Below are 13,447 nucleotides of genomic sequence, written 5' to 3' on the forward strand. Positions count from 1 at the left end.
CTAAACTTTAACATGAATTTTTAGAAGGAACAAAAACCTTCAAACCATCGGAGGGATAGAAGTTGGTGAGTTTATTGTAGGCATAAAGATTTCTGGTGTTCTCATGTGGGCCTGGCCTTGGAACTCAGGTTCACATAGGTCCACCCTAGAGTTCATGTTGCTTGCCTGCCCCAGGGTCATGTGTGGCCAGCTCTTCTGCCCTTCTGTAGCTACATTGCTGAGTGACATGGCTGACAGGCTGAGTGCGTGAGTTCTTTGCTGGCTTGGACTTGCATGGGCCCTGGCCCTTCATCACTGTGTCTCAGCTGGGAGGCTCAGCAATGGTGGGAGGCAGTGGGCTGTCTCTAAGCCTCTACATGCAGCCCTGAGTGGACACTGCCACTCTTTTGGTCAGTGGATCAGGTCATCTCCTGAGAGGACCCTGCCCTGAGTCTGAGGCTTGGGGGTGGGGGTGGGGTCTGCCACTATGGTGGCAGTTAAGCAGGAAGGAAAGAGTCCCAGCTTGTCGCTCCAAGTAATACAGACTTAAGGAAGTGAGAGCTGTAAAGGAGCTGGCGTGCGCCCCCTCATTTTACATCAGGGAACACCGGCAGGAGAGGGAAGGGCTTTCCCACCAACTGCAGCTGTCATTCGAAGCCTGTGCCCTGAGTTGGGCCCTCACAGATCCGTGTGGCAAGTATAGAGGCAAGTGTTAGAAACACAGATTTATTTTTCTGTATTTTCTGAAACATAGTCAAGCCATGCTCATTTGGTTTAAGTCCCCTAGAGCTATTTGGGAGAGGATGGTGGGTGGGCTGTGGGCAGAGAGTTAAATCTGGTATTAGTGGCAGTGCAGTCGGTATGTGTGTTACTGCAGTGTCCCTGTGGAGTGGCTGAGCTGCACACCATCCTGCCAGCGCAGGCATCTGCCCTAATGTGGGTGGGAATACTTGCCACAGGCCTAGACACGGACAGAGGCTGCTAGCTGCATTTAGAGGCAGGATCTTGGTTCCTGGGGGACCCACTAATGTGTTCTAGACACTTGGGCCATCCCAAACCCTAGGCTGAGACTGGGGAAGTGAAGGAGCGGAAGTTTGGGTGTGCTGGTTGCCCCTGGGGCTTCAGCAGTGGAAATGAGTTTCTAGAATGTATCTCTTCTCCCTGTGTTTTGAGTGCACTCAGCCCTTGTCTAGTCACTTTGTTTTGGAGGAGTATTTTGATAGTCAGCAGGGTCTTACCTGGGATTGGTTGGACTCCTGGGAATTGTAAGGGGCCATGAAGATGAAAAGTAGTAGCGTCTGCTCCACTAAGAAACCCAGAGTCATTCTGGCCGTCTGTCACCTTCTAGCAACCCAGAGTTGAGAGTTGGGAGCATGTCTTCTGGGTTAGGGTTGAAAGAGAGCCTTTCTGTCCCTGGGCAGCGCCTCCTACACAGTTACAGTGTCCCTGTGGGTCACCACTTGGATGTTCAGACGCCTGGTGGGCTGGGCTGAATTTCAGCACACAGAGCCAGAAGCCAGAGCATCCACACCAGAAGTCTCTTGGCCTCCACAGCCACCACCTCTCTGATGGCCACTCTGCCCTTTCTCCTACTCGGGGAGCATGTGATGTAACAGCCCTGTTTTCACGGGTACGTGGTGTATCAGGGTATCTGGATAGACTTCGACCAGCACAGGTGTTAGGCACCATGGTCAGAATTCAGGTGCCGCAGAGTCTGGCAAGCGAGAGGAGAGTGCCGAGGTCTGGACAGACTGCTTAAGGGTAGCAGAGTGTGCGATCCAAGTTAACCGCCATGGACTTCCCTGTTTTACCTGCCTGCATGTCTTCCCTCCTTCCTTCCGTCCTTTTTCTTATTTCACTGATGCTTACTGTTTAAAGGAAATGGACAAGGAACTGGCCAGATGGCTTATGGGTAAAAGCCCTTGCTGCCAAGCCTGCTTAACTGAGTTCTATGCCCTTGGGAGGGAAGAACTGAGCAACACCCCTGCCTGGAGCTGGGCTCCAGTGCACCAGGCGTGGTTAATCAAATGAAAGGAATGGGCCTCCATGAAGCTAGAGCATATGGCATTTGATCTCTGACACCGACAGAAAGGAACTCCCCAAGTTCCTTTGACTTGGAAACCTCAGATTCATTCACCTCTAAATAACCGATAGCCTGAAGAAGTTGAGTCCAAACCGACAATTCAGAAGGGAATGACAGTGAAAGCGTTGCAGACCGGAAACTTCCGGGATCTGGCTAAGGTGGTGTCACAGACAAATATGTAGCCTTAAATTTATTTAAAATGAAGGAAGAATGAAAATGACTGATGAGCTCAATGTTGGAGGCTCCAGGGGGAACACTGAGAAAGAGACCTTTTTTGGTTCAGCCTCTGAGGAGCAATGAACAGTCGAGTAGGCTAGAACTTTGGTGAAGGAAGGAGAGGGCCTGGTAACATTAGCAGAGGCTGGCTTGTCAGGCCTGAGAGCCCAGACCCAGAGCGCATCAGCATGGGAGAGCCTGGTCTGCATAGTCGGCCTAAGAAACATATCATGTGATTTTGTCATCAGGCAAACATCATGGCCTGTACTGTTATAAACTGAGGTGGCTATAATGGCACGGTGCTGTGATCTGATGGGAGTACAGGCTGTTTGCCCAGGCTGTTTGCTTGGGCTCTGGGCACCCTAGCAAAAGCCTCCGCTGAGCGTTCTTCTTTCTAGGAATGCAGAGGGTCCTGGTTGCAGGTGCTTTGCAGTCCTCTTGGTAGACAGGCTCTTCCTGGGAGGAGTGTAGGCCCCACAGAGTCTCCAGGCTGCTTGCTCAGCCCTGAGTGTCCTGAGAGACTAGTCTCTGGGGAAAGCCCCATAGCTTCAGCACCTGCCCTCTGGCCCTGATCCCCCTGTAAGCCGCATGCATCTCTTCGTCAGTCTGCTGCTGTCAGTGCTGACATCTTGTTCCCAGCTTGGCATCTGGTGGCTGAGTGATGACAGGAAGGGGAGTGAGCCACCAGTGTGTGTTTGCTGCCTTCACTGCTGGCCCATTCTGGAGCTCTTCCCATGAGCTCTCGGTGGGAAAAGGGCCTGTCTGCTTTTGAAACTTTGTGTACTGGTTTCCTTCCCTTTTTTTTTCCCCTGTGTTTTTCCTTCAAAATGAAAAGCATTTTGTTGTCTTTTTTTTTTTTTTTCTCCAGCATTATTGCCTTACATCCATTAAAAACTTTCACGTATGAAAATGGTCAAGATTGTCAAGAATCAGGTGGGGTCTTCGAAAGTGTATCGCCACCCTCCATGAGCCTTGTAACCCTTTGCCAGCTCTCCACTGGAAGGGACATTCCCTACTTCCTGTCTCTGCACATGCAGCCAGTGTTACTCAAAATGGAGTCACATGGTCCAGGATGCCTTGCACCTGGTATTTGACACTCACTGTTCATGGATGTGCATGGGTGTTGTTCCCTATCAGCAAAAGTGGGTCCACTTTATCTTGGTTAATGGTATCTTAGAATTCCCAGGGCTGCTGGGGGTAGGGTATGCCTGAGTCTGTGTCTCCACTTGTGCAGAGAAGGGAGGTGACAGGCAGACACAGGCTTAGTATTGTGTCCTCCTGGGCTTTGTTTCCACCAGCCTGGAGTGGTTGAGGCACACACTGTCCTCTGGGGATTATATGAGTTAATACAGGTGCAGGGCTCTCAGCCAGCGCCAGCTGATGCGGGGCTCTTTGTGTCTCTCACTTCATCCCAAGCACCTCTGAGAGGAAGAACTAGAAGTGGATTCTGGAAGCATGAGCAGGCATGCACCCTCCCAACACATGTGCCCGAGCCTGGGAAGCACTGCTTGCCCTGCCTGTCTCCTGGGGGAGGAGAAGCTGCTCATGGCTGTGAGGTCCCTTTCCAGCCTAAGCCAGGCTGGTCCTTTCTAGCACCGAGTGCAGGGTGTTTCCCTGGGTTCCCCTTGTCGCCAGCCCAGGCTCTGTTGCTGAAGAACTCCTGTGGGCCATTCTTGTTACACTCTGATGGTCCAGAGGAACTAAGGTGACCTTTGTGATGGACGTAAGAGAGGACCTTTGGCCTGGTTTTGCCTGCAGAATGCCAGGTACTGGTTATGGTAAACATTCAGCTGAAAGGAAGGAAGATAATATGTATCTTTTGGAATGGATTCCAAGCATATGGGGAGGACTGTTCTTTATCTATTGGGAGATCATGATCTCTCAACTGTGGTGTGCTTGTTGGAGAACGCTGCATAGCAAACACTTGACAGTCCCCTTCTGATGGCAACTCTGACCTTTTGTACCTAGGAAGCTAAAGGAACACATTACCCTGCTAGGTCCAAACTTAAGGCATGCACGTTGCTGGGACATCGGTGTCAGTTTGGTCCACTCCCCAGGCACCTGCAGTGATTCCCTCCCTACCCAGGTTCCTTCCTGTGCTCATGTCCCTGACTTCACCTTTTTCATTCGAGCCATTGGCTTCTCTTTGGGGCTCCCACTTCTCTGGACTGCAGAAGGCAGTATTGGGCCTGCATCAGAGAGCTGAGTGCTGATCTTAGACTTCCTGCTTCTCACAGGATAGCCATGGATATGGTGCCAGCCTGGCCAGACTGCTGATGTGACTATCCTACCCCCTCCTCTCTGCTCACCCTTGATCCCACAGCCTGGCCTCTGCTGAGATGTTTGGAAGATGAGGCCCAGCAGTGGTTCTTGTACCCGTCTGCATGCAGGCTTCCTGGACAAAGGCCAAGGAGGATTGGCTAAACAAGTGCTCACACCTGTGTCTTACTGCTGCTGTCCTTCAGGAGCTATGCATTTAGACTGACCTTTTGGGAGGGGATTATAGGGTGTGTGTTGAGATAGGCTCTTATATACACCAGACTGGCCTGGAATTCCTGATCTTCCTGCTTCCACCTCCAAGTCCTGGGATCATGGGTGTGCCACCATGTCCAGCTGACCTTTGGTGTTTGTTCTGTTTGTTCTGCTAGGGTCCTGCTACCACTGTTGCCTTTTCAAGAACGGGGGAGTATTTTGCTTCTGGAGGCTCTGATGAGCAGGTAAGAAAGAGTGGCCTAAGGAATCTGAGATGTGATCCCTCTCAGAACCCCACAGGAGGCTGGAGGCCATCTGGAGATGGGTTGTGGTGGCTTTCAGTGATTACAACCAGGATGAAGACACTGATGGAGCTTGGGGTAGGGGTGCTCAGGTCCAAGGCATTTGCTGTCTCCAAGCAAGTCTCCTTCAGGGATGGCCTGCGGAAGTGTCTCAGACTTGAATGGGTTGGAAGGACTTTGAGTTCATTATCATGGTGAAAAAGTTGAAGAGTTTCAGGGTTTGTTTGGTTTTTGGTTTTTTTGTTTGTTTGTTTGTTTTGTTTTGTTTTGTTTTGTTTTTCCTCTCCCTGGTTACAGAAACAATGAAGAATTACTGGATATTTACTGCAGATGTGGTAATGTCATCAGTGTGGGAAGAATTTCATAGCTGATTTAGTTCTCCTGAGTCCTGTGGGACGAGTCTTCCTAATTTGTTCCTATAGATGGGAAAACAGCCCCAGCGGGTAGCAGAGATGGGACAAGCATGGGGCCCTCTGACTGCTGAGTCTTCTACCTTGAGGGCTTCTACTCCATTCTCTGCTGCCTTTTGCTTCCCAGCCCACTGCATGTTTAAAGGGTCAGCGTTTTCTGTATCATTGGCTGTAGAAAGGAAGTTCTGTTCCACCTCTTCACCCTTTGCTTCATCCTGTCAGCCATGTGCCTCTTTGCCCAGACTGCTAAATGCCAAGGGCTTATCTGCTAGGGGAGGGGAGTGCTCTGACCTTGGTGTCTAGCTCTAAGCCTGGCCTAGGAAAGGTGTGGAGCACTGAGAAATGCACCCATCAGCAGTCCCTCAGAGGATCCGCACAGTTCCTTTTGTCCAAAACACTGTGGAGGGAAGAGTGGTGGCGGTGAACACTGGTGACCTGGTGGACCGCTGAGAACACTTACTCTCTCGGTGCCAGCCCATCAGTTCTGGCTGCTCCGCCTAGACAAATCCTGTACAACCTTCCCCGAGTCTGCGCTGCAGTAAAATGTGCCGAGGCTAGCTAAAGGTTCTCTGCCCACAGCCCGGACAAGAGCCAGCATGTATCTTCCCATCCCAGCACTAGGTCGTAGCTAGCAGCCAAAGAGGAGGAAGGTACCAGAGAGCCTTGAGCCTCCAATGACTGTGAAAGCGGGAACTATGTGGCAGGGGCTCATGTTAACTGTGTAGTCCCTGTACATGCTAAACAGCCATGGGAAAACCAAGTCACACAGCTCAAGGGGCAACCTGGGGGAAAAGCTTCCATTTGCTGTGGCCATCCTCAGACAACGAGGCTGTCAACTCTGTAGACTTTCTACAATTTGCTCATGTTTTTCTGGGGTGACATTGGTGTTATCTCTGCATTCACGCTGGCCGCTCAGCTGCTGGTAATGTTAAGTCTCCACAGTTATGCAAAGACCTTATATGTGGGATATTTATATATGTGCCAACATTCTGTTTGTAAAGTGGTAAATGAGCTAGCCCATGTGCCCATCTCTCTGGGAGCTTTAAACAGTGTGACGGCTCAAGGAGTGGTGAGGAGCCTCCTTAAGAACCACGCATATTACTGTGTCCCAGTAGGGTCTGTCTAGGGCACATCAGGACTTCACCTTGGGTGATATAATGGTAGTGTGTTTGGTTTGGTTTGGTTTGGCTTGGTTTTTTATGACCTCCATTGTCTCCTGGTTGTGGTACATGATTCCTCCTCTGATATCTAAGCTAGCCACCCTGAAAATAGCCCTAGATACACTGGCCTCCTATAGCTTCTAGCCACCAGTAGGGAGTGCTCTTGCTTCCTGACAGGGTGGAAGCAAGAGCTTCCAAGCTTTGTGGAAGCACCTTCAGTCATTATCCTGTTTAGGGAGGCACTGAGTGTGGATATTTATTTCCTTGGAATTTTTTGATATTTATTTTTGCATCTTTAACTTTTTAAAAAATGTGAATGGGTGTCTTGCCTACATGTATGTTTAGTTTTGCTTATTTGTTTTGAGGTAGGTGTGGTGCTGGGTGGCTGTAGACCAGCCTGGCCTCAAACTCAGAGACTCACTTGCCTTTACCTCCGATGCGTGTGCTACCATACCTGGCTAAGAGTGTGTTTTTATTGAACTCATTAGGCTTAGGATAATGAGTGTATTACTCTCCACTCCCTGGTGCCAATGACTGTGTCACACTATGTCCTGGGAGGTGGGAGCTGGGATCTTTTACAAAAGAGGGCACAAGGCATAGGCAGAATCCCTCACTGAGGCCTCATGGTAAGGGCTTGGAGCCAGGACACCAGTCCCATAGTGTGGTCTGGAATTTGTGCTCACCACTTCCCACAATGTTATGGACAAGTCACTGCCCTTAAGAGCTTCCTTTTTGGAGAGACAGATGATAAACAAGGTCAGGGAACAAATGAACTTAGCAGAGATTCTGACTTTAGAATCTCTGACTCTCAGGTAGAGGGACAAGCAGGTGCTAAGATCTAACTGTGCTACGTGGTGGGTGGTACCCTGTCCTGGTGCCACATGCACCAGACCTGTCCCCAAAGCCTTTTCCTCAGGGATGTGGTGCAGGTCCCAGAGTTGAGTTGGGGTGTCTGTCAGATGGGAGCCACTGTGGCTCAGAACTTTAGGGTTAATTTCTGGGTCCATTTTCTCCCTTCATTCTCTGCCTGTTGCTCTTGGCAGGTGATGGTTTGGAAGAGTAACTTTGATATTGTTGCTTATGGAGACGTGAAAGCACAGAGGCCTCCACCCCTGGCCAGCTCTGCTGGGAATCTGGTAAGTGGCTTAATAGTCAAGGCTTGAGCCGTGTGACTCTGGGGTAGTCACAGCGACCATCACTGGGCTTGGAGGTGAGGGGCCCTGGTAAGGTCTACCAAATAACATTTTGCCTTGACTCCAGCCTAGAGTGAACAAATGAGACATGAAGGCTGCAGAGCAGCGGTAGGGTCCAGGACCCTGGCCCTTTGGTGGGGAGTGTTGTCATGGCGCATGCTGCTGTTAGAGTGAGGCAGAGGCAAACAAAGGACCCATCCTGTGTCATTCCTGGATCACAGGACCCAAGTATACTCGTTCCTAGAGGCTCAGGGCCCAAAGCCTCAGCTGGGACGAGACTCTGGGAAAGACACTGGTTTGGTTGTTCTTTTTTTTTCCCCCCTTAAACCATGGAGAGGAAGTTTCTCAGCCACAAACCATTTTTAGCACCTTTGTTGGTAAAAGGGCATTCAGTGTTCCTGAATAAAAATAACTATTTTTGTAAAAATAAATATTTGGGAGAAAAATGATAACTGATAAAAGCTCGTTAAATAAACCCATTTTCAACTTTGGTTGAAATAAGTCAAGATTGTAGGATCTCAAACATTTTTAGCTTCTATGGTCACAGACTGTTTAAAAATCTCTCTTCCTTGGACCTAAAGAGCACCGTGGCCCCCCAGGCAGGAGGAAATGGGCCTGAACAACAGGAAGCGGCTCGCCCAAACCCCCAGCAAGTCAAGGCTGGAACTCAGAATAGAACCAGGAAGCCTCCTAGTCTGTCCTGGGCTTGCTGGGCCTGAATCTCTCCTACCACGTGTTTCCCCGGTCTGTACTAAGCTTGCCTCGTCGCATTGCACCTACCGTTTTCTCCCAAGGATCTCCCCCTGGATTGGCCACTGTGGCTGGAGGCTTTATTTCTCCTCAGGGTTTGCTAACAATCCCTGAGCTATGGGCCAGTTGGGGCTCTCTGGGTTGCACTGACATTCTCCTTTCTGCTGTTTCCTTTTCTACCTAGAAGGCATTTTGAACCAGAAGGCTGGAACCCTGTGTGGATCCTGCCCTCTCTCCTGTGACTCTTTAACTATTGGGCACTTATGGCACAATCAGCACTGCCAAGACCTATACATGTGTTCATTGCTTGCAGAGTGAGTGTGTGGTTCTTGTTCTAGTTCTCAGGTAGACTCTCAGATGTAAGCATGCTGTCTCCTCCAAGCAAGGCTAAGTAACCGTGCTGGGGACCGCCAGTGGCAGGAGCTGCTTGACAGCTCTTTCCTGTCCTAGGAAGGTACAGCTATCTGCCCCTTGCGAATGGTGGTTATTCATCAGGTGGAAGAAAAGTCATTATTGTTATTATTATTAAAAAGAATTTCATACAAGTCTTGAGCATATTTCTCCCAACCCCCTGCTCTTCCCTTTCTCTTTCTTCCCCTCCTGGTAGTCTTCTTTGTTCCTACACAGTGTCACTTCTCTCATGTCATATATCTGTATACAGGTTTATGAATCTATATACAATCTAGGAACCACAAACAAGCATTCAGTGTCTGTCTTCTGAGACTGGAGTGATGCCCTGCCTACTGGCATCTCTGGCGGCATCCGCCTGCCTGTAGACAACATAACTTCATCTTTTAGTAACTCAGCGGTTGGGAGCGAGGCTGCAAGTGTCTCTGTGGCACTCTGACTCAGAGCTCCTCCAGGGAGTGCCCACCAGCATACCCGGTAGCTGAGCGGCAGGTCTACTTTTGGTTGTTAGAGAAGCCTCCACTCTAACTTCCACAGCGGCTCCTACATTTCCACCAACAGGGTGTAAGTGCTCCATTTTCTTGACATCCTTGCCAACAATTGTTTCTGTCCTTTTCTTTTTCTTTTTTTTTTGGCGGGGGGGTTGTTTGTTTTTTTGAGACAGGGTTTCTCTGTGTAGTCTTGGCTGTCATGGACTCGACTTGTAGACCAGGCTGGCCTGGAACTCACAGAGATTCACCTGTCTCTGCCTCCCTGAGTGCTGGGATTACAGGCGTGCACCACCACACCTGTCTTGTTTGTTTCTTAATGGCTGCAGCTCTTGACTGGGCTGAGATGAAATTTCAGTGCAGTTCCGATGGCTAGTGAGGCGGCCTGTATTTTTTTTTTCTTATTTTTTAGTTATTAGGAAAACAACTTGGACACGCTGCCCCACTCAGAATATCACCTTGTTCCCCAGAGCTTCAGAGCTGCAATCACATGGGTAGAGAAAGCTACCCATGACATGATGGGGCATTAGCCAGTAAAGGGCTCAACAGGACTCAAGGTAGTCAGCTGTCCCCAAACTACTTTGAGGCCCATATCAGGGCTTTTGTTACACCCCTGCCAATGCAGGGCCCTACATGGGACTCAAGCAAGGGACGGGATATGGGTTCTGGTGTCATGGAGCTGGCTGTGACCCCTCCTGGGTAGCCCTGGATAAAGCACCTCATTTCCCCAAGCCTACATTTCCTCAGTGGGTTCAGAGTACCCCGCAGGCAGGATGAGTGTGCCTGAAGTAACGCAGCAATCTTAGAGCATTCTTGGTTGAAATAGCAACTCTTTGTCATAAGTCCCATCTAGAGCCTTGGCCTTCTAGACACCCCACCACACACACACACACACACACACACACACACTCCTAATGCTGCCTGAGAGGTTTTTCTGAAAGAAAAAAAAAGACAAAGGCCAGGGTATTGTTATGCCTGGTTTTATTATGGGGGACATATATGGATATGGATATTATATATATGATATATATTAATATGATAAAAATGACAATTTTAGCCATATTTCAGTGTCTGTCTTAGTAAGCCATCACCATCCACCTCCACCATTTTTTTTTTTTTTTATCCTCCTAGGCTAGAAACAGCTTATTTCTGCAAAACTATACCAGCTAAATTCTCTCCTGAGGCAGGAAGAGGAGATGGTTGGTGTGTTCTCAACCTTCTTTCCAGAGCCTTTTCTGGCTCTCAGATAACCTAGCTGGCAGAGTGCTTTGCCCCTCAGGGGAGCCCAGGAGCACTGCTCCATCCTGTGAACTGAGTCAGACAAGCTCCCACGCTTCATTTCTGCCCATATCCCATCCTTCCAGTAACCCTAGGCTGCTCAACCTCGGCAGTTTGCATTTGGGGCAAGTAGTCTTTGAGAGTTTGCTGTCCCGTGTGCTGTGAAATCTTTAGCATCCCTAGTCTTTACCCAGTAAAGATGCTGCCATAAGCATCCTGTTCCCCAGTTGTCATGACCAGAGATGTCTTCATATACTGTCAGGTGTGACCGCTGAGAATCACTGCAAAACCTCCTTCAGGAGGAGCTCAGAAAGAAGGCAGTGGGAGGAGTATGGAGAGGGAACTGAGGGAGCCTGCTCCAGGAGCCTGTGCAAGGACCCCACTCAGTTGTGTCAGTTCTGGATTCCCACCAGGACGTGTGGATCAGAGCTCGCAGATGGTTTCTAGTAGTCCATTTTGTAAGAATGCTGTTTGGCCTGTCAGATTTCAGGGTCTCCTAGAGCTGTCGGTAAACAATAAGAAAAGACTTCACATTGAGCAACTTGCTTTTCTTCATATTGGATGTTTCTTGTCTTTCCTGGCGGCCAGGGTGGTTTGACTACTACAGTCATGACCCAGTTGTGCTGTCACTCTGATGTCCTTTGCCCCTTCATCTCTGTCTCTAAATCACCTTAGGCGCTGAGACAAGGTAGGCACTCCTGGGTGCTTGGGGTTTTCAGGGAGTTCGTGGGGCCAACCAAGTATGGTGTGGAACTTGGACCATGTGCTTCCTCCAGTGTGGCCATTGGAAGCCAGAGGGGTAGACCTCACCTGGACCCCCTGCTGCTCCCCTACTGGCAAAGACTGTGAGCCTGTAGGGGTCCCTTCACCCTTGAGCCCCCCCATCTGTGATCCCTTCTCTGAACGTGACGTTTCAGCTTTCAGATCTTGGAATGAAGGCTGTCCTTAAACTCACTCCAGGCACAGCTCTGTTCGCTGCAGAGCTATTTTCAACCTCTGGTTGAGATTCACAGCTTATTTTTAGGCACATTTCATGTTGAAAAGCAAAAGCCATTTCCCAGCCATTCAGAATGAGAATAATGGGTACCATTTTCCCTCTGTTCTTGGCTGAGTTGTACAAAGGAGGGATTTCAGGGCTCGTGGCTGGGGCACTTTCTCTGCTTGGAAGGTTGTACATGAAGGATTCCAGGCCATGCTGTGGGTTGAGAGTGGGCAGAAATCTCTATGCTCTGCCCTGGAAGAAGGTTGGAAGAGCTACTTTTGGGCAGATGAGTGCCTCCTGGAGGGGTATGGGTGGGTACCCAGGGGCTTCTCTGGAGCAGGTACTTGTATTGGTGTTCCAGGGGTCTAACGCTTAGCCTTGACCCTTGCTGTAACCCTGGCCTTCTCCCCTCTATTCTTCCCTTCCTCTTGCTGTCTGTACTTGAGGGTCTGTCCCCTAGGCAGAAAGACCCTGCATGATTTTGGAGTTAACATCTTGCCCAACCCAAATCTCGGCTTCTGCATGACAGATTTTTCCCCCCACAGCTGAAGTGCTTTTAAACTTTATTTTTTTTTGGGGGGGGGGGGGAGTGGGGGAAGGCACAGGGTCTCACTATGTAGACCAGGCTGACTTTGAACTCGGAGATCTGCCTGCCTCTTCCTGCATACTGGGATTAAAGGCATGCACCAGCGTGCACAGCCTTTTAAGCTACTTGTAATTAACAAAGATGCATTTCTTTGGCTCTGCCTTTATTTTGGCCACAGTGAGAGGCCCGTTATGCAATTGAGAAGCTGTACTAGGTGGGCTGGAAGGGGAAGAACACCAAGTCCTAGCTAGTTCAACGAAACTGACAGAGAGAAAAACCAACCCACTTCCTGGGTTCTCAGGGTTGGCTGCTCCGGGTTAGACATTAACCTTGATCTCTAAGGCTGAGGGCTTTTCTTCGCTCACCTCTCAAGATTGCATTTGAAGGAGAAAAGCTCACCCTTGGTTATGTGCTTGGCTTCTGGCTTCTGCCCAGCTGTGATTGAATCCTTTCCCTGCCGTGTTTGGACTGTGACCCCAGTCATTGGCCGGATCTCTAAGGGCTTTGTTCCTCCTCTGTCAACGCTGGGTCCTCCTCTTTTCATGAGATTTCACAGGTGGCATGCCAAGCAGCCCTTGGCCCTGTTCCTGGCACATGGCAAGTGTTCACCAAGCTGTAGCTATTTCAAGAATGTTCCTTTTTCCTCTTCCTCTTCTGAGAGCCAGTCAGAGTGATCAAGTGTTCAAACCTTCTGGGGTGAGGGGCATTGGACAATGGTGCAGGTGCATTGCTGACCGGGATAATTTTTGGTGCTGGCTCTTCACTTAGGTGGTCCCTGTGAGGACCAGGGAGGATTTTAGACATTTGCAAGCATGTATTGAGTGTTTTTGTTTGTTTTTGGTTTTGTTTTTCAAGACAGAATTTCTCTGTGTAGACTTGGCTGTCCTGGACTTTGTAGACCAGGCTGGCCTTGAACTCACGATCCTCCTTTCTCTGCCACCATGCTCGGCAGTATATAGTGTTTTTTAATGACAGATCCCAAGGCTTCTGAGTTTGCAGATAAGAAAGTAAAACTCTGAAGTGGGTAGAAACAAACTACATCCATGAACACACACACGCACACACGCATGCATGTACACACACACATACACACACACAGACATCACTCACTATACAAACTCACACACATTTATACACGCG

At 49.5% G+C, this 13,447-nt stretch overlaps 1 protein-coding gene across 2 annotated transcripts in view; it reads left to right on the forward strand.

Moving 5' to 3' along the window:
- Window positions 1-13,447, forward strand: part of Poc1a (POC1 centriolar protein A) — a 70,080-nt gene that overhangs the window by 19,762 nt on the left and 36,871 nt on the right. For both annotated transcript variants that reach the window (XM_055629466.1, XM_055629467.1), the window contains 2 exons: window positions 4,927-4,995; window positions 7,666-7,758. In XM_055629466.1, the coding sequence (XP_055485441.1) occupies window positions 4,927-4,995; window positions 7,666-7,758 (162 nt within the window). The remainder of the gene's footprint in view (window positions 1-4,926; window positions 4,996-7,665; window positions 7,759-13,447) is intronic.

Source organism: Psammomys obesus, unplaced genomic scaffold (genome assembly GCF_907164565.1).
Source record: "Psammomys obesus unplaced genomic scaffold, mPsaObe1.curated_primary_1811, whole genome shotgun sequence".
Taxonomy (NCBI): domain Eukaryota; kingdom Metazoa; phylum Chordata; class Mammalia; order Rodentia; family Muridae; genus Psammomys; species Psammomys obesus.